Source organism: Ambystoma mexicanum, chromosome 1q (genome assembly GCF_040938575.1).
Source record: "Ambystoma mexicanum isolate Mex_15411 chromosome 1q, UKY_AmexF1_1, whole genome shotgun sequence".
Lineage (NCBI taxonomy): Eukaryota > Metazoa > Chordata > Amphibia > Caudata > Ambystomatidae > Ambystoma > Ambystoma mexicanum.
The window spans coordinates 700,503,936-700,521,329 of NC_090922.1; the positions used below are offsets into that span (position 1 = coordinate 700,503,936).

A 17,394-nucleotide genomic window follows, 5' to 3' on the forward strand; every position below is an offset into this window, starting at 1 on the left:
TCGGCAGCTATGCACTTGCACTTCAGGGCTTCAAGCTCAGAGTCATACTAGGTGTTCCGCTTGGTGGTATGTTTCAGGCGAATCTTCATGACCGAGTCAAGGATATCGAGAGTGTTGGTGATGGCGAGGTGGAGGTTGCTAAGAGCAGCATCAGAGGTAGAGTCTGTAGTGGGAGGAAAGGTGGGGGTTGAAGGTAGATGTGAAGGCAGCAGCTGACACTCGTTTCATCAGGCGAATGTCCGAGAACGAGATTGGCAGAGCTGGGGTATGTGAGGTCAGGGGGCCGGGAAAGCCCAAGTGAGAGGACAGGAGGGAGTGGTCTGATCAGAAGAGAGGCGTGGAGAGAGGAGGGGGGAGAGGAAGATCAGTGTGGATGAAGGCATTGAGATGTGTCCCGCAGAGTGGGTAGGAGTAGAGGGGAGAATGGCGAGGGAGAGAGAGCTGCAAAGGTCACAGAAGAGAGTAGTAGCTGTGATTGAGGAGTCAAGGTGGGGGGTTGAAATCTCCAAGTAGAAGGAGTTTAGAGTTTGATGACGGGAGAGAGGAGGAGAAATCCACCCATTCTGAGTGGAACAGTGCGATGGAGCTAGGTTGTCAGGTGGCAATGGTCAAGGATGAGGTAGGAGAGATTACCAGCTTGGAGACCAGACCAGACTCTCGAAAGAAGAGTATGGCTGGGTGGGTATGATGGAAGAAGGGACCCACTCACGGAAGATCATGGCAACCACACCGCCATCTCGATTGGGGCGTGGCTTAGAGATGATCTTGTATCCGTCGGAGTCAAAAGCAGTGACTGAGCTGGACTTGAACTGTGTCAATGAGGAGGCAGATGTCAGCAGAGTGTTTGATTGCAGAGTGGGTATTTAGCGTAGCCAGGTGAAGCAGGTCTTTGCCTTTAAAGGTTTTCCGGCAGAATCTTCACCAGACGGCCTAGTAGCCAAGGGACAGCAAACAGATGCAAAGGGAACGCTTGAACATAGAAGTGTAGACTTTGAGAAAGAACACACCTAGATTTGAGAAATTCAATAGGCACACAGTGCAATGCAAAATGGGGTTGTGGAGATGGAAAAGTACACCAAGATTTCAAATATTCACAAAGGCGCACAATGCAATGCAGAATCAGGGTCTCGAGATGGAAAAATTCACGAAGATTTGAAATATTCACAAATGCACATAAGGCAATACAAAATGGGGGGTGGGGATGGAAAACACAGCTAGATTCAAGAAATTCAAAAAGGCACACAATGCAGTGTGTGAGGCATAGGCAGAGCCACAGAGGTTGAATGGATAAGCACCGGCAAGTTCAGGGAAGAAAAATGCTGCAGATGGGGTACAAGTTTGTGACGTAGGTGGCTGCAGGCTGATGAACAGTTCCATGATGGTGAAGAGGGTAAGGCAGTAGGCGATCTTGTGGGCAGGAGGCCCTCCAAGCCCTCCCATGCCCCAGAGAGGCTTAACAGGGGCCTTTGTGTGGGCCTTGGTGCTGGGAGCCGGCTTCGTCACCTGCTGGTGACCGATTGAAGCAGAGATTGAGCCAATCAGGCGCAGCATGACTCCGTTGGCATGGATACCCTAGGAGGCACTTCGGTGCCGAGGAAGAGGGCAGCCATGCTGAACAAGTAATCGAAACCCCCGAAGCTGGTGCTATAGGCATGTGGGCTAGGGCAAATCAGGACATATGATGGCAAAATGGAGCGCGGAGGGCTGGGAGCAAAGCTGCTGCCCAGGATATATTTTTCAGTGGTGTTAACACCACAATGCACATCAACAGCAAATGGGCTAACTTGCCTTCAATAATATTGTTATTGTTATTTTGCATTTGTATAGCGCCTTATATACCATTGGTATGGTCTGAAGGCGCTGGTAGGTTGAACGCCCTTGGGAACCGAAGTTCGGGTCAGTGGAAAGATTAGAGAGAGTCCAAAGGTGCGTGTGCGCACCGGTATGTGTGCAGCTGGTGCGGAATTCATGTGGCAGCTGCTTCTTAGCGGTAGGTGTGGTGGTTGAGAGATCAGGGATATGTGTTCGGTCTGGCTGGAATTATCCAGACCGAGTGTGGCGGCGTTAGGCCTGAGGAGATACGCCTGGCTGGGGGTGTGAGACCAGCCATGTTTACTTAGAGTGATGGGGGTGAGCGGCAGATGTTGATATGAGAACAGTTGTACCGAATGGTGTCATAGTATCTCTGTGTTCTAGTTGAATGGTGGTGTAAGGAGAGAGTAAGCGTGGGGTGTGATATGCAGTATGCTCTTTCAAAGATTCCTTGCATTCCAAAACAAAATAAGCACGTCGCGCAATTCTGAGCGGTCAGGTCCGTTCTATGTGTTTTGGTTCACATCCGCTCTATGCACTATTCATCCATACACTCATTTGTTCAATGCGTTCGTCCGCTCCACAATGTTCGTTCGTTCCATACATTCGTTCGCTCTCCACACGTTTGTTCGCTCTCCACACCCTCGTTCGCTCTCCACACCCTCGTTCGCTCTCCACACCCTCGTTCGCTCTCCGCACACCCAGCCGCTCTCCGCACACCCAGCCGCTCTCCGCACACCCAGCCGCTCTCCGCACACCCAGCCGCTCTCCGCACACCCAGCCGCTCTCCGCACACCCAGCCGCTCTCCGCACACCCAGCCGCTCTCCGCACACTCAGCCGCTCTCCGCACACTCAGCCGCTCTCCGCACACTCAGCCGCTCTCCGCACACTCAGCCGCTCTCCGCACACTCAGCCGCTTTCCACACTCAGCCGCTTTCCACACTCAGCCGCTTTCCACACTCAGCCGCTTTCCACACTCAGCCGCTTTCCACACTCAGCCGCTCGTTGCTTGTTGCAGTGATTCCGGCCTCTGTGAGGGTCGGGTTGAGGAGGGGAGCTAGGGGATCCTCTCGCTTCGGTGAGCAGAAAAGAAAGTTGCTGTGTGAATATTAGTAGGTGCACTACTTGGCTCCACTTTACAATAGGACATTCATGTTTCAGGGATATTGAAAGAATCAGGTGTTATTGGTGTTACCACTTTCCCCCGTTGTGTCTCCTCCCAGATGATCCTCGCTACATACAGGCATGATGTTAGTGGTTTAAAGGGTTTTCGGCAAGTCTAAGTTCCTTCTGATAGGTCCTAAAATATCCTCATCTTGGATCCCTCAGAGGTGATATTGTCTTTTTGTCTTGCCTTTGTTACAATATATAGTTTGTCTTTGTAGCAATGACATCTTGCAAGGATGGATCTAGCGCCCTCAGTAGGACCACCTCCCCAATGGATCTTTTTATTGCTCTCTTCTTAATAAAATAGCTTCATGACATCATTCACTTTTCTCTCCAGTTCGCTTGGGCATTCCCCATCTAGGTGTGGCAGACCCCAAAGTTGAATGTTGTTCCTACTCTCACAGTCTTCCATAGCTCCTTTATCCAAGCTTCCATATGCGCCTCTGTAATGTCTGCTGACGTTTGATAGTTCTCTATGGCTTCTACACAATCCTCTACCTGGTCTATCCTTCTTTTAAGTTCTACGAAAGATGACTGCAGATCTATCCTCAAGGCTTTGATTTTCTGTAGGATGTTCAGGTCATCCATTTTCGTCAGAGTTTCAGAAATTACTTTTCTGTGGGCCTTCCATCTTTATTCTTAAGTTCTGGCATTTCGAGGACTAAGATCAAGGAAACGTGTTCTGTTTAATCGCGTGACTGACTTCTAGTCATACCCAGACCCAGTAGATGCAGGTGAAGTGTAGCCCCGCAGGGGAAGCAAAGGAAGCCAGCAGCCAAAACACACCAACTAGACTAAGTGTGGCATGGGTGGGATGTAGAGCAATCACTCTACTCCAGAAAGCCCTCGCCACTCTACCTTACCTCTCCATAACGTAGACTGCCATAGTCTTACAACATGCACACTTAGAGAAATTAGTGACCAACAGCCCAAATCCACTCTTGGCTGGACTGTAAATGTTGCATTGCATCACGCACTAACATACTAGCCAATAGTATCTAGTGCTACACCTATAGAGAACGGTCAAGATTAGCCTGCGTCACCTTTACATAGGATTATGAATCTTAGCATGTGCCACACTTAGATGGAATTCTTAGCCTTAGCTTGCGTCACAACTAGATAGAATTGTGAATGTTAGCATGTGCCACACTTAGATTTTGGTTGAAAGTAGAAATTGGGATACTTTCTCCGATAGGAATGTTGAAAGATGTTGTTTGTGACAGCTGCTTCTCCCTTTTGGGCTGAGTTAGCAGACATCCGTTTCCAGACCTTTACAGCCTTTTCACACTTGGTGGATTGTATGCATTACCCTCAGACTGATTGGACGGTTCTCTCTTCAGATACATCACGTAGAAGCAGCATTAGATGCACAGCAGTTAAGTGTGTGGCGTCGGTGCCTGGAGGTCAGGTTTCTGATCCTGCCTTTGGGACATCAGTACAAGTGCACCGAAGCATCAGAAATGACGGCCCACAGTACATGCAAATATTTCACCAGGCGAAGAGGCATTCACAGTTTTTAGAGCCATGCTGCCTGAAGCATAGACTATCTTTGCAGGCATGTCAATTTTCTTCCCATGCTTATCTGGGGAAGAGCCAAGGAGTGTGGAGACTACTTCAGACTGGATGTGGCCGCCTATACCACCAGACTCTCTGGGGAGGGGTGCCTCCAAAGGAACACATCACCAGACCTCGTTGTATACTTCTTTGTGAGCTCCTTGTTGACTGCGAATGCGGAGCAATGAGACTGCCACAGGGCAATAAAGGGATCATCAATAGCCACATTAAACGTAATAGCATTTTGTTATGAAGTCCTTCATCTAGAATGTTCATAGGGTCATAATAAAGACTTGGCTGGCACCCTGAGACCCAAGGCCTCTACCACCTTTTCACTGTTCTTCCTGTATTGCAGAATGGAATGCCCAACAAGGATGCTTGCTGCAGCTCCAAGATAAGAGATATGTCGAGACCACTGGCATCGCCCAAATCCACTGCCAAATCCAAAATATCGACCTTGTCAGCCATGAATTGTGGCAGTGGTAATTGATCCAGCACCAGTGTTCCAACCCAAAGGGAATGGGGTGCCCGTCGTCATCAAAGATGGTCTGCCTGGACCAGACAAATTGGGCCCTAGATTTCATAGCATAACTGATAAGTGGTTTCGACCTACCAGGCAAAGTTGCTGCTATGTCGGCTCGAACCCGTGATGAGCGACTGATAACGGAGTCGAGCTAGAGCATGGACAGCTAGCCTTCTGAGTGTTGCCACCATCTGACACAGGTGTGGCGAATCCAAACAGTGCCATCAACATCGAGGCTGAAGCTGTACTCAAGGTCAACCAGCAGTTCTCTAACATTTGAATTTTAAATTCCACCCATTCCTCTCTAGAAGCATTTTTTATGGGAAAAAGGGACCTTAACATGTTGGTTTGAGTCAGAAGAGTCCTCACTTTTGTCCTTCCTGCATCTGTATCTCTTCTTCTTGTGGGAGAATGATGATGAATGGGGTGATTCATTGAACATTTATTTGATTTGATTTCTAAATGTCTGAAGTTGAACTGGGAAGGAGACATAATGACTGTTAGCATCTGTGGGAGAGGCTTCAGCCAATCAGGAACCTGAGCTATATCCAACAGTAAATGGCTGCACTCCCCTGGCCACCTGTGCCTCTCCTGCCGTTCTGTCAGGTTGTATTGGGCAATGCCCCGTGTCCTGTATTCCCCACACTCCCTGTCCCTTAGGAAACACGCACCCCTGTCCGACATCTTCCCCACCTGCCTGTAATCTCGCTCCTGCCTCTTTGTCTCCATTCCACCCGCTCTCTGCAGGCCAGGGAACTAGTAAAGCGACTACCCCTGCCCAACCAATAGCTATTTCATGTGAGGCCATCTGGTTTGTAGTTTTCTAAATGGGAATTTGGTCTGGGACACCAATTTCCTATTCTAAAAAAAACTAAACAAAAAATGATGTGGCTATCTAAGATGTTGCTCATGGCCAATGAACAGATTTTAAGAATATGGCATTCACAGAAAAAACCCAAAGTTGAAGATTGGTCAGGTTAAAGTTGGCAAAATTGTAGACCACATTTTTGAAAGCTTTGGGGGTAAGGAACACTATAGTGGCAACTGGGTTGGGTTGGGAGAGCTGTAACATTTCAAAGGCATGATCAGGGCAGGTTGCAACACACATCCATCCACCTTGTGTTTTCTCTATATGCATCTCTTAGTTGTTGTTACATTCTTGGTATAGCCTTCCTTGCAGACTTCGAATAATGAATGCCTTGTATTATCTAGGTGCTGGTTGATTGGAGTACTGTGTTTAAACCCACTGTACATAAATCATTGTGTTGGACCCCCAGGCATCCTTTTGGCCTATAATCTAATGTTGTTGGTCAATGTAATACTGGAAAAAACAAAGTTTATTAGCAAACTCAATGACTGCTCAGAGTGTTGATAACTAGGGTTCAATCAGGCCTGCCAGACTGGGCTGGTGGGTCATTACTGGCTGTGAATGCTTTTGAATATGGGGGAGTAATGCTATATTTATTGAAATGAGTTAGTAACGATTATGAGCTGTGATGTTGAGGTGTAGTGATTTTTACTTTTTATGCGACTGTAGAGTTTTAGTTTTTCTCCCTTTTCATTGTGATGGCATGGTTTTATGCAAATATAGGTTTACTTAAGCGAACACGAAAATATATATTGTTCCAAAGAAATAACTAGGTAGCAAACCTGGTTTGAGTTTATCCTTGAGGTATGGGACCAGATTGTATTCCTTGAGCACAAGCTCCCAGTCTAAATCAGGAATTGTCAAATTCGCAAGAGTCCCAAGGCATTCTATCACAAATTCCTCCTCTTCTTCATTGGAAATTTGAGCTGCCAGATCACCAACATAATCCTGGAGAAAACATAATCACATTAACCTTTAACTGCATAGGTATAACTGGATCTTACAAAAGAAACAAAACTGACTAATATATGAACAAATGATCAAATGAATAAGGATGTCACCATGTAATGTAAATCACTGGCTGAGCGATCTGAAAAAATTACATAGTACAAGTACATATATCCATGTAGGAATCTTAGCTTTTGATAATGCATCTGAACAGTAAATGTATTTTGGGCTCAATGGCAAAGCGAATGCTGACAGTCATTTTTTATATGTCTGCAACAGCTTTACTTTGGTGCTGTTGGTGTGGTTCTATGACCTAAAGCTAGACAAAGAACAAATTACTTACCTCTCTGTAATGTTCTTTCTGATGGATGTTCCTCCCACGGATTCCTCATCTATGATAATTCTATCTGCAGCGCAGCTGCTCTTCAGAAACATTTTCAATGCCAGTGGGCGCAGCACAGCTCAGTCCGACACCTAGCTGCCCTGCGCCGATCATGACATTGGGGCAAGTATATATTGAAGTGCACGCAGCACGGCCTCCAATCCACCCTTTCGCGCCAGCACTCTGACACTGAGGGACCACAGAACCGATGGCGCAAGTAATGTATTCTTCTAATGAATTACTTCCTTACACAGATTCCTCATCTATGATAGACTGCCAAAGCAGTATGAAAATCTGGAGAAGGGAGGAGGGCAAGGACACAACCTAGAATAGAAAACGGCCATGCTTGGCAAATGTGTGCAGAGATGCCCACATTGCCTCCTGGCAGATGTCCAGGACAGGGAGGTCTCTTGGCAGAGCAGAAGACCCCTCTGGTAGAACAAGCTCTGAGACCTTTAGGATCATCTTTTCCAGCCAGGTCATAGCATTCCAAGATGCAGAGAATCATACACCTTTACAGGGTCAGTTTGGTCACAGCCCCGTCAGCACGAGCACCAGCGTAACCAATGAAAAAATGATAATCTTTCCTAGACTCTCTCCTCCAAGAGACATAGTAACTGAGATCGTGCACTGGGTCCAGCCATTGGAGGCGGAGGAAAAAAACACAGGAGATGGATCTTCTGAGAAAGATGAAAATCCGAGACCACCTTTGGAAGAATTAAACAAGGAGGCTCTCACTCAGAAAGTCACCTTTTCCTGTAAGAGGTTTAACAGAGAACACCTGGCGCTCACTCACCCAATTTACAGAAGTGATGGCAACCAGAAAAATCACTGTAACATGAATGGAGGAGCTCAAACCGAGCTCCAAATGGGAATTGTCAAAACCAAATTTAAATCATATGTCGGGACAACAAACTGGCGTGGAGGAAACTAGTTACTTTAAGGGTGCAGAAGCAAGGCTCAGACCCAATGTTTGCATATTTTGGATATAGACTTGTATTAACAATGAGGTTGGAAAAATGCCTCCTCATCTCTAAAGCTAAGAGGGATTTCCCTACCTCAAAAGAAACTAATGATTTTGTCAGGAAGTCCGATACTAAAATGTCTGTCACTGTCGGGTCCCTAAAACCTACTTTTGTCCTTAACACTAATAACCTAATATAACTGTGTAAAGGTGGTCTCTCCTCAAAGTGTTTACAAATAACAGAAATGTTACCAGTGTCACTGGTAAACAACTGGTAAATAACAAGTGTTGCAAAATAATGTTCCAAAATGTGAGTTTCCAACTGCTAGAGTTGTGCTCCTTTCCCCTAGAGTTCCTCTTATTTTAAGTCACAATATAGTTCAAGAGGAACTGTTAGCTTCACGGTTCTCGAGTTCCCTTTTGGCTTGGCACGTCCGCTACCAAGTATAGTACTCCACCTCTTCTCCCACGCGGTTTTAGCCTTCTTATTTTAGTCTCTTATGCGAGTGCGGTTCTCAGACTCACAACTTCTTTTTCCAGACTGATTCACTTTCTTGACAATGAAATAATCGTCGTTAAATTGTCTCTTTGTTTCTTTCATGGTTCCAGACTCTTTTTACATATTTAGGTGCGAGCCCCACACTCACGATTTTGCTTGGTGTCAACTCGGATCACGCTTTTATCAAGTGTACCACTGTATCATTTGACTCAGACTTCCAGATCTTCTCTTTCATCATGGCCTCAGCCCCACTGGACTTTGGGTGTAGGTCCCAAACTCGCACAGTTGCGTGGTATTCGTTTAAGTCACTCTCCTGGCAAGTTTGCAATTGTCAGTTCAGGATCCCAGACCCACTCTTTGCTAGGGTTGCAGGCCCTCTTGCTTTTGTGTGTGGTTCCCATACAAGCATGATTGTGCTGTATCTGCTTGGTTCACTCTCCTGCCAAGTATACAACTGTCTCTGATATACTTCAGGGCCGCTAGCCCGCTCTTTAGTTAGGGTCCCAGACCCTCTGGCTTTTGGTTGCGTGTCCAGGACTTGCAGAGTTATGCTGTATCTGGTTAGCATCACATAGGTCTCCCTCTGACTTCCAAAGGGTATTGTCCCAGAAACTCTTATTCTTGGTTGTTCAATTGTTTCCCTCTGACTTTCAAAGGGTAGTGTGAGGAGCCAGAAATGAGACACAGACACAGGGGATTCATGGTTTCGGTCAAAGACTTGTATTAAAATAAAAAGGGGTTGGGAAATGTCTGTCTGCCCCTGCTCGAAGAGGTGTTTCCCTACCTAAAACCAAAACAAAGGGCCTGTCCAATCTCAGACTGTCCAAAGCAAAACGTCCTGTGTGAAAGTACTATTCTGGCCCTCACATTCTAAAAATAAACTCGAAGGCGAAAAGGGAAAATGTCTTTGGCCTTTAGTATTGTACAAATGTTAAAAAAGGAAATGCGTAACTCCAACACAAAAAGTTCCAGAAGAATAGAGTTCCTTGTTCCAGAGGGTGGTTCCGTTTCCCGGGATTTCTCTTCACTCCATATTAAATCAAGAATATCAGTTCCTTTAGTTTCTCTAGAACAACAACACAACTGGTTCTCAAAACAACTTGGCTGTTAGTCTGTATCCTCTTAGGATACCTGATGTACTCTCCTGCCAGGTTTTCTCTCCTCTGTTACGTTTGCACAGCCTGTTGCTAGTCCTGATGTATCCATATGAGCACTTCCCGAGTTAATGTGTATTACACACTGTTCAACTTACCCATGCCTAGTATGCTTTCCTGCCAGGGCTTTCTCGCATGAACACGCTTACAACTTGCATGTTACTGGTATACTCTCCTGCCAGGGCTTTGCTTATGTGAACACACTTGCAACTTGCATCTGCCTGGTATACTCTCCTACCAGGGCTTTTCTCAAGTGAGCACTGCACACATTTACAAACTGGACAGTCTTTTATATGTGTTCCGTCTTGTCTTGAATCTGCATGGTATACTATTCTGCAAGGGCTTCTCTTATATGTGTACAGCATACACTCACCAAATTGACAGTCTCTTATACTTATTCTATTCTGCCCTTTTAAGAAATGTTAACTTGCTCATTCACCCTGATATACTTTATCCACGTTTATTCAGTTTTGGCAGGGTTGCCAATATGCCCCTGTGTCCCTGGTTCCCTTGGGTGGACTCACTGACTCGGACTGGCATATGTTGGTTCTCCCGCAGCAAGCCAGTGGCGGTCTTCAGCATTTTGCTTCCTCTCGCCGCCTCTGCTCCTCCCCCTCTCACGGCTCCCGCTCATCTGTTATGCGTCTTCCTGGGCTTATGCGGTGTGGAGGCTGCCTTCCAGTACTGCGAATGCCCAGAAGCCTTTGCCTGCAGTCAGCTCTCCATTCCTTGTCGGTGAGCCGGTTGGCTCAACAGACCCTGCACCAGCCACATGGTCTCTCGGTCAGCACAGAGAGGAAGAGCGTTCTCCAGCCAGCATCTCTGTCGGCTGGTTTGCGATTTAAATTTTCCGGCATCAGATATGTTCCTACAATGACTAGAGCGCAGCTTGTGCGCTTGGCCTCCATTGCATTTCATTACTCGGCTCATATTCTTGGTCACAGTATTTTCGGATTTAGGACAATGGAAGTCTGCTTCTGATATCTTGTATACAAAGTCTGACAAAGTGTTCTCAGGGACCTTGAAAGTCAAGTCAGTTCTTGAGGACTTGTATGCAGAGGTTAGGAAGAGGTTTTCCTTGGTGCGTGAGGAGAGATATGACAATATGCCATTAAGGCATGGGGAATGGTGGGGGTATCCTCAAAATAAAAAAGGGGGATGCCATATCCCGTCCGATGAGTTCATGACACTTGCCAGAGTCTTGCCTTCCGCCATGTGATCCTCTCTCATATAGCCGCCCCTAGGGTCAGGATAAGGTAGCGGCTGCCGCCCCCTGGCCACATGGGGAGAGGTCACCACAGAGAAAGGAGTGATGACACCATCAGATTCATCACAGTAGGGTCCCTCTTGTTCTCAGTTTCGTGAGTTCACCCTGTTGCTTTGCTGACCCTCCCGCGTACCCATCTGCCTTCTCCTTGGCAATACCGGTGGTTGCTGGGCAGCTGTTATCTTCCTGGAGGTTCTGGAAGTGTCTGGGCATCAAGCGGGGTCTGAGGCATCTCTGCAGAATGAGGCTTCCCTTCGGCTGCGCACTCCGTCTCTTCCGTGGTTTGGGTCCAGTTTTGGCTCCTGCTTGTCCTCTTCAGGGAACGGCTCTCGCTCTCTCGTGTCACCTCAGCGTCTGAGCTTGAGCTTGAACTACCATGGATCTCCCTCATCGGCTTGTTGTATTCTGTGTAGCCAATCACTGATCGCTGGTAACTAGAGTGCTCGCTTGATTGCTGGCAAGTGATCCTTGTCCTTCTGATCATCTTCTTCGACACAGTACCAGTCTTAAAGTTATACGCAAAATACTTTGTATCATCTGGGTTTCTATTGTGGATATGTAAATTGGGTTGGCAAAAATATATATTAGGTATCTTAATTGTCACACGATCAGCTTTCAGGCCACATGTGCAATACTCTGTATTATCTGACTTTTCAATGTTATTATCTGAGTTAGGGTGACTAGCCTGGTAACAACACAATAAAGGAGCTTGGCTGATTTGACAAGAGTATATATTAACTCCATCTAAGAAGGGAGCGTAAGCATTTGCCAAAGGGACTGGATATGGCTAGGCTATCTTGGCAGCAATATATATTATCTCCTTCCGAGGAGGGAGTAGGAACATTTATCAGAAGGTTTTGGACATGAAAAAGAGGCTTGACTAATTTGACAACAATTCATATTAGCTCTTTCCAAGGAGGGACTAGGAGAATTTATCAAAGGTGGTACAGTGGATTGACACCATGTTCCCTGGTAATGATCGTCCTTAGTTCTATAAGGAAACTCACTCTCAATGCGATTCTCCTGTGACATACCACCCCAAGGGGATTACTGTACTGAGGAGGGTTCCATGTCATTTCATTATGGGATGAAACAATGGGTTTTTCTCCGTGGATATTTCAACGAGAAACTCATCTTTTTTTTTTTAAATTAATTTTTGGGGGGTGTTCCCCATCCCCTTTAATTATTCCTGAACACCCACACACCATCTGTATATTTTGTAACCCCCTACAATATTCAATGAGTTTTCACATTGAAATAACAACAGAGAAAAACCCAGCATCCTTTACTCCCTCGATGAAAGGACGTTGTACCATGAGGAGGTACCGTTCCACCCTCATCGAGGTGGCCCGCCGTTGGAAAGAAGGGACAACATCCTCAGATTCATCACATTACACAAACCCTGCAAAAACTGCATGACAGTGCGGATTGAGAAGAACAAGCCCTGTTCCAGCAATGTAGCACTTAGCAGTATCAATCTGCAGGGTTGCCTGGGCGAAGAACAACAACAAGAAATCCAGAAGAGGGGATAAAGGACAGGATAAAGGGTCCAGATCCCTCTGCCATCACTGAGCCTAACATTTACACCATCTGCAGAAATAAATTGACTTTTCAACGGACGTCTTCACTCCACTGGCCTTTTGCTCATTTTATTATGGGGAAACTCATCAGTTCTCCAGACTATCAGTACCCTTTTGACCTTTTACACTTTGTAAATCTTTACCCTTGCACAGATCATCTTATAATGCAGTGCAACAGGGATACTTTTGTATCACCCTAGTCTTTTACACTTGGGATGTCTGGTTACTTTTATATGTGCCTAAAGACAAGCTTGTGGCAGCAAATGTATTTTTACCACGTGTGTACTATTTCTAGTGTGCACATTTACGTTTACTGTGTAGGCCTACTAAATGCGGTGTAAGGAACCAGGAGTAAGGGCATTGTGGTGGTTGACAAATACTTTTTATTAAAGTAAAAAGAGGATTGGAGAACGCCCTATCTCGCCCTAACTCTAAGAGGGGTTGCCCTGCCTCAACGAAACTAAAGGATGTCCGTGTCAGAATGTCCTAAGTAAAGTTCCTCGTCCTGTGTCCAAATGCTAAACTGAACCTTACATGCTAAACTCAAGATAAAGTGAAAAGGAAAATAGCCTTTCAACTGGTCGTCTGCAGATCGTTTCCAAAGCTCCAAAAGGTGCAAAAAGAAATAAATGAGCAAAGTTCCACAAGTAAGTCTCAGGAGATGAATCCCTTTCCCTGAGTTTCCCAGGCTCTTCACAGTTTCAAAGGGTATGGTTCTTCCCTTGATCTTTTTTTCACTTTCACAATGCCAAGAAGTTACTTCTCTTGGCTCCTCGGAGTTAGCATTTCCCAGCAGTACCAGAGGGAATGACTCCCCTTCCCTGGTTGCAATGTTACCAGTACAACATTTCCAATCACTAGAAGAATACCTCCTGTGAGGAACCAGGAATGAGATGCGGATACAGAGGACCCATGGTGATTGGTATAAACCTGTCCTCCGTCAAGATGTCCAAAGCAAAAATGTCCTGTGTCCAAAATCCTATCCTAAACCTCCCATTCTAAAAGTAACTTTAAGGTGTTAAGGGTATTGTCTTTGGCTTGGAAAGTGTACAAATGTTCAAGTTCAACAAAAGGTATAAATCCAACACAAGTTCAAAATGATAATGTTCACAGTTCCTGTGAATGACACCCCTTCATTTGGCATCCCAGATTCTCTCCACAAAACAAAAACAAAAGTTCAAAAGAATAACCAAGTTCTTTGTAGCTCAAGAGGACAGCCCCCTCATCTTGGTGTTGCAATCCACACCAGGGGAAATTATACCCTTCCACAGGTCTTTTCCACATTCAATGCAATTCAAAATCCTAAAGGCATGAATCTTCCTTGGGATTCTCTTTTCAAAATCCCACAAATGCAATTCAAAATCCCAAGGGCATGAGTCTTCCTTGGGATTCTCTTTTCAGGACACCAAAACTTGGGTGTGGGTCCCAGACTCGCAAACCACCTGGTATACACTCCTGCCAGGTTCTCTCATATAGTTCATTTACTGTCAAGATCTGAGATACACCCACCACCCCCCAAGTTCTTCTCATCACTGGTGTATTTGTATCTCCCCAAATCCTGGGACTATGAAAATCAGTTTGTGATTTAAGCTGTGATGTAATTTTGCCTCCCGTTCCAATCAGTGAATGCCTTCTCCAGCTGCCTCCCGGGGTCCCGACCTTTCACTGTGGTCTCACCAGCTGTAGGACGGCTCCCTTAACTTTTCTGCCCCTGCTCAGGTCCTTCTCTACTTCCGTTCTCTCTCTATCCGCTTAGGTTTGCATGTCGCAATGGCTTCCCTTGCCAGTGTGATCGCTTATGTGATGAATACTGCAGAGTCTTCACAAATACGCTACCTAAAGTCTCCTCCTAGGTGTCCAGGGAAATGCAGACTCTGTATGTTCCTGACCCTGGGGGTGGAATTAGACAGGAGGATCACCTGGCAGAAGGGCCCAAGGGGGACAGGAGGACTCTGTTGGGTGAGGCGCAGTATTTGCCTTAAAGATCCGTATCAAGAAAGGGCAATAATTTGAGAAACCAATACAAACAAAAACTGCCAAAGCTAAAAGAGAATTATACCAAGGCAAGATATAAAGCGACAACATTGCCAACGCTTAGAGAGGGTAATTAATAATTCAAGTGTTTGTAAAACATATGGCCCATATGTAAAGGAGATCATAAAAGGAACTGGCATAAACCCACATTGCCAAAGCCAAAGAGTGAGAGAATTATTATCTGCATTTGGTGTATGCAGAAGTGGGAAAACAAGAGTGGCAGGAGGGCTGCCCTTCTGATAGAAGGCATTCAGGAGGAGTGGAGCTTGGCTTGCATTGCATGTGGCAATCATGAGTGTGTAACAAACAGCACCAGTGTGGTTTGCATTTCCCCTGAAGAAATACTTAAACTTGATGTTGTAGAGCAAAAGACATTGCTATTAGACATTTGAAGTTAACCTTTAGTACAGAAGTACTTATTTATTACTATAGTTGTATTTTAGTTCATAGAACTTTAACAACTGTATCAACAAACAACTTATTCTCACAACAACGACAATACATAGTAATCATACATTCATCATAAAAATTCCTATACAAAAGATACATTAATATGGATCCAACTCATTTTGTTAAATTCCTATGTGTACATTTCATACAGCATACATAGTATATTTAAGTATGACACATAAGTATCATAATCTTCATTCATAACTATAAAGTGCAAGATTTCAATTAATAATAATAGTACCCTCAGGTAATATTTAGAGAGCAGTTATCATCCACATGAACTTATGTTTAAACAGAAGAAGGTGAATTTTGCTTTATGATGTTCCACTTCAATTCAGCTACAGTCCAAACCCTATAAAGTGCAATGTGCAAAGAATTCATTCAAGAATTTAAACAAAATTGCCAAAAATGGATAGAAGCTATAGTGGAGTGACAATATACATATTGATTGTACACATTATGATACCAACTCTCAAGCTTAGGGCATTCAGCGAGGATAGTACTTCTAGTTAGTAGTCTTATTCTGTCCTGTCAGGAAAGTACACCAGGGCAGAGAACTTTGTAGTTGTAGTTCTGGCAGTTGAAAGTTATTGATGTACTGTGATGTGGTTAAATGTTTTGAAGAAGAAGTAGCAGAACCACTAAGATGTTCTTGTGAATTGTTGCAGAATCCTCTAACATTGTTAAAAGAAGTGGCTAATGAAATGTTGCAGAATTTTCCTGACAAAGACATTTATGTTGATCCTAATGAACTATGGAATAATTCCTGGTAGATAAGAAGTTGTTTTGATCTCGTCATCACAAGTGGAAAGAGGAAAAACGCTGTTGAACCACTTTGATCTGTTGTTGGAATTCAAGTTGTAGCTCTTGTTATCCAGTTGGAAAAAATTTCAAGCTGGATCTAAAAGTACTGAATTTGAACTTTATCATAAAGCAGGATTTCCTTACTCTTTTGGAACTGTTGAATATAATCCTGCTGAAATCTGGGGAAAGGGAATTCACCCATATTACAAGGACAGACAATTATCCAGTTGTGAATAGAACTGTTACATTTGTTATGTGTGAACTGCCCTACATTACCTTGTTGAGCTATTGTATGTATTAGTGTGAGAGACAGAATCCTTTTGTTAGAGTGTTTCCTTTAAGTTATTTTAGGCAGGGAAATCCTCGTCAGGGTAAGGACATTTTGGGTTAATAAAATGGCATCTTTTGAAAAATCTTCCCAAATGTGTCTGCTTCACATTTCTGACCCTTCACACTTGCCTGCGGGAATACGTCTCTGGTCTAGATACCGCCTTCCCCTTTCTTTGTGCCATTGCTATGCCTCGCTCGCCGTCTCCCGGATTCATAGCCCGAGGCGGGAAGTCTTCCCCACGGTTCCCCCGTGTTTCCTCGCTCGCCTGTCCACCTGACAGCTTGGCTTGCCGGTCAGAACTCTGTTGCTCTCAGCTGATCCATCTTTGAACTCCCACTTCAAAGAAGGGAGTTTTACCGGAGCCAATCAGCTTCCTCAAGGACTAAACTGCTCCTTCTGGTTCAGCTTAGTAATCTTCATTTAGGTAGTCCTCTATCTCGTCTCAGTCTTTGTCAATCTGTTTGCAATAGAATATTGAAAGATACTGTAAGCAGACTTTGCAATTTGTTGTATTAACAGAATATGCCATCAAGGCATGAGGAATGGAGGGGATATCCCTAAAAGAGAAAGGGGGATACCATGTCTCATCTGATGATGCCTGTTTCTCCCCCTGAGGGTCGCTTCCCCTCATGTGATCCTCCCTCGCATAGCCACCCCCAGGGTCAGGATCAGGTAGCGGCTGCCGTCCCTTGGCCACAGGCTAGCTACAGGAAAGGATTGATCACCAGATTCATCACAACCCCTTCCCCTAGTCACAATATTCAAGTTCCAATTCCAGGGGAAATGACTCCCTTGCACTGGATTTCACACACACAACAGAATGACTCCCTCCTCTTGACCTCCTCAGTTTATATGAAGACTCTTGGCAAGCATGACAGTGAGTCCCAAACCCTCCTCTGTCAGTCTGGTACACTCTTCTCCTTTGCTTCCAAACACTTGTCTTAACACAATTGGGTGAGGGTCCCAGACTCGCAATCTGTTTGCCTGGTGTACTCTCCTGCCAATACTTTTTCAATGTGTAACAGATCCACGCTTTTATATTTTCTTCACTCAGCC

The 17,394-nt window shown here is 45.1% G+C and overlaps 1 protein-coding gene across 2 annotated transcripts in view; it reads right to left on the reverse strand.

The window, feature by feature from the left end:
* Positions 1–17,394, reverse strand: part of KIFAP3 (kinesin associated protein 3) — a 1,278,226-nt gene that overhangs the window by 538,467 nt on the left and 722,365 nt on the right. For both annotated transcript variants that reach the window (XM_069641307.1, XM_069641308.1), the window contains one exon: positions 6,708–6,873. In XM_069641307.1, coding sequence (XP_069497408.1) covers positions 6,708–6,873 — 166 coding nt within the window. The remainder of the gene's footprint in view (positions 1–6,707; positions 6,874–17,394) is intronic.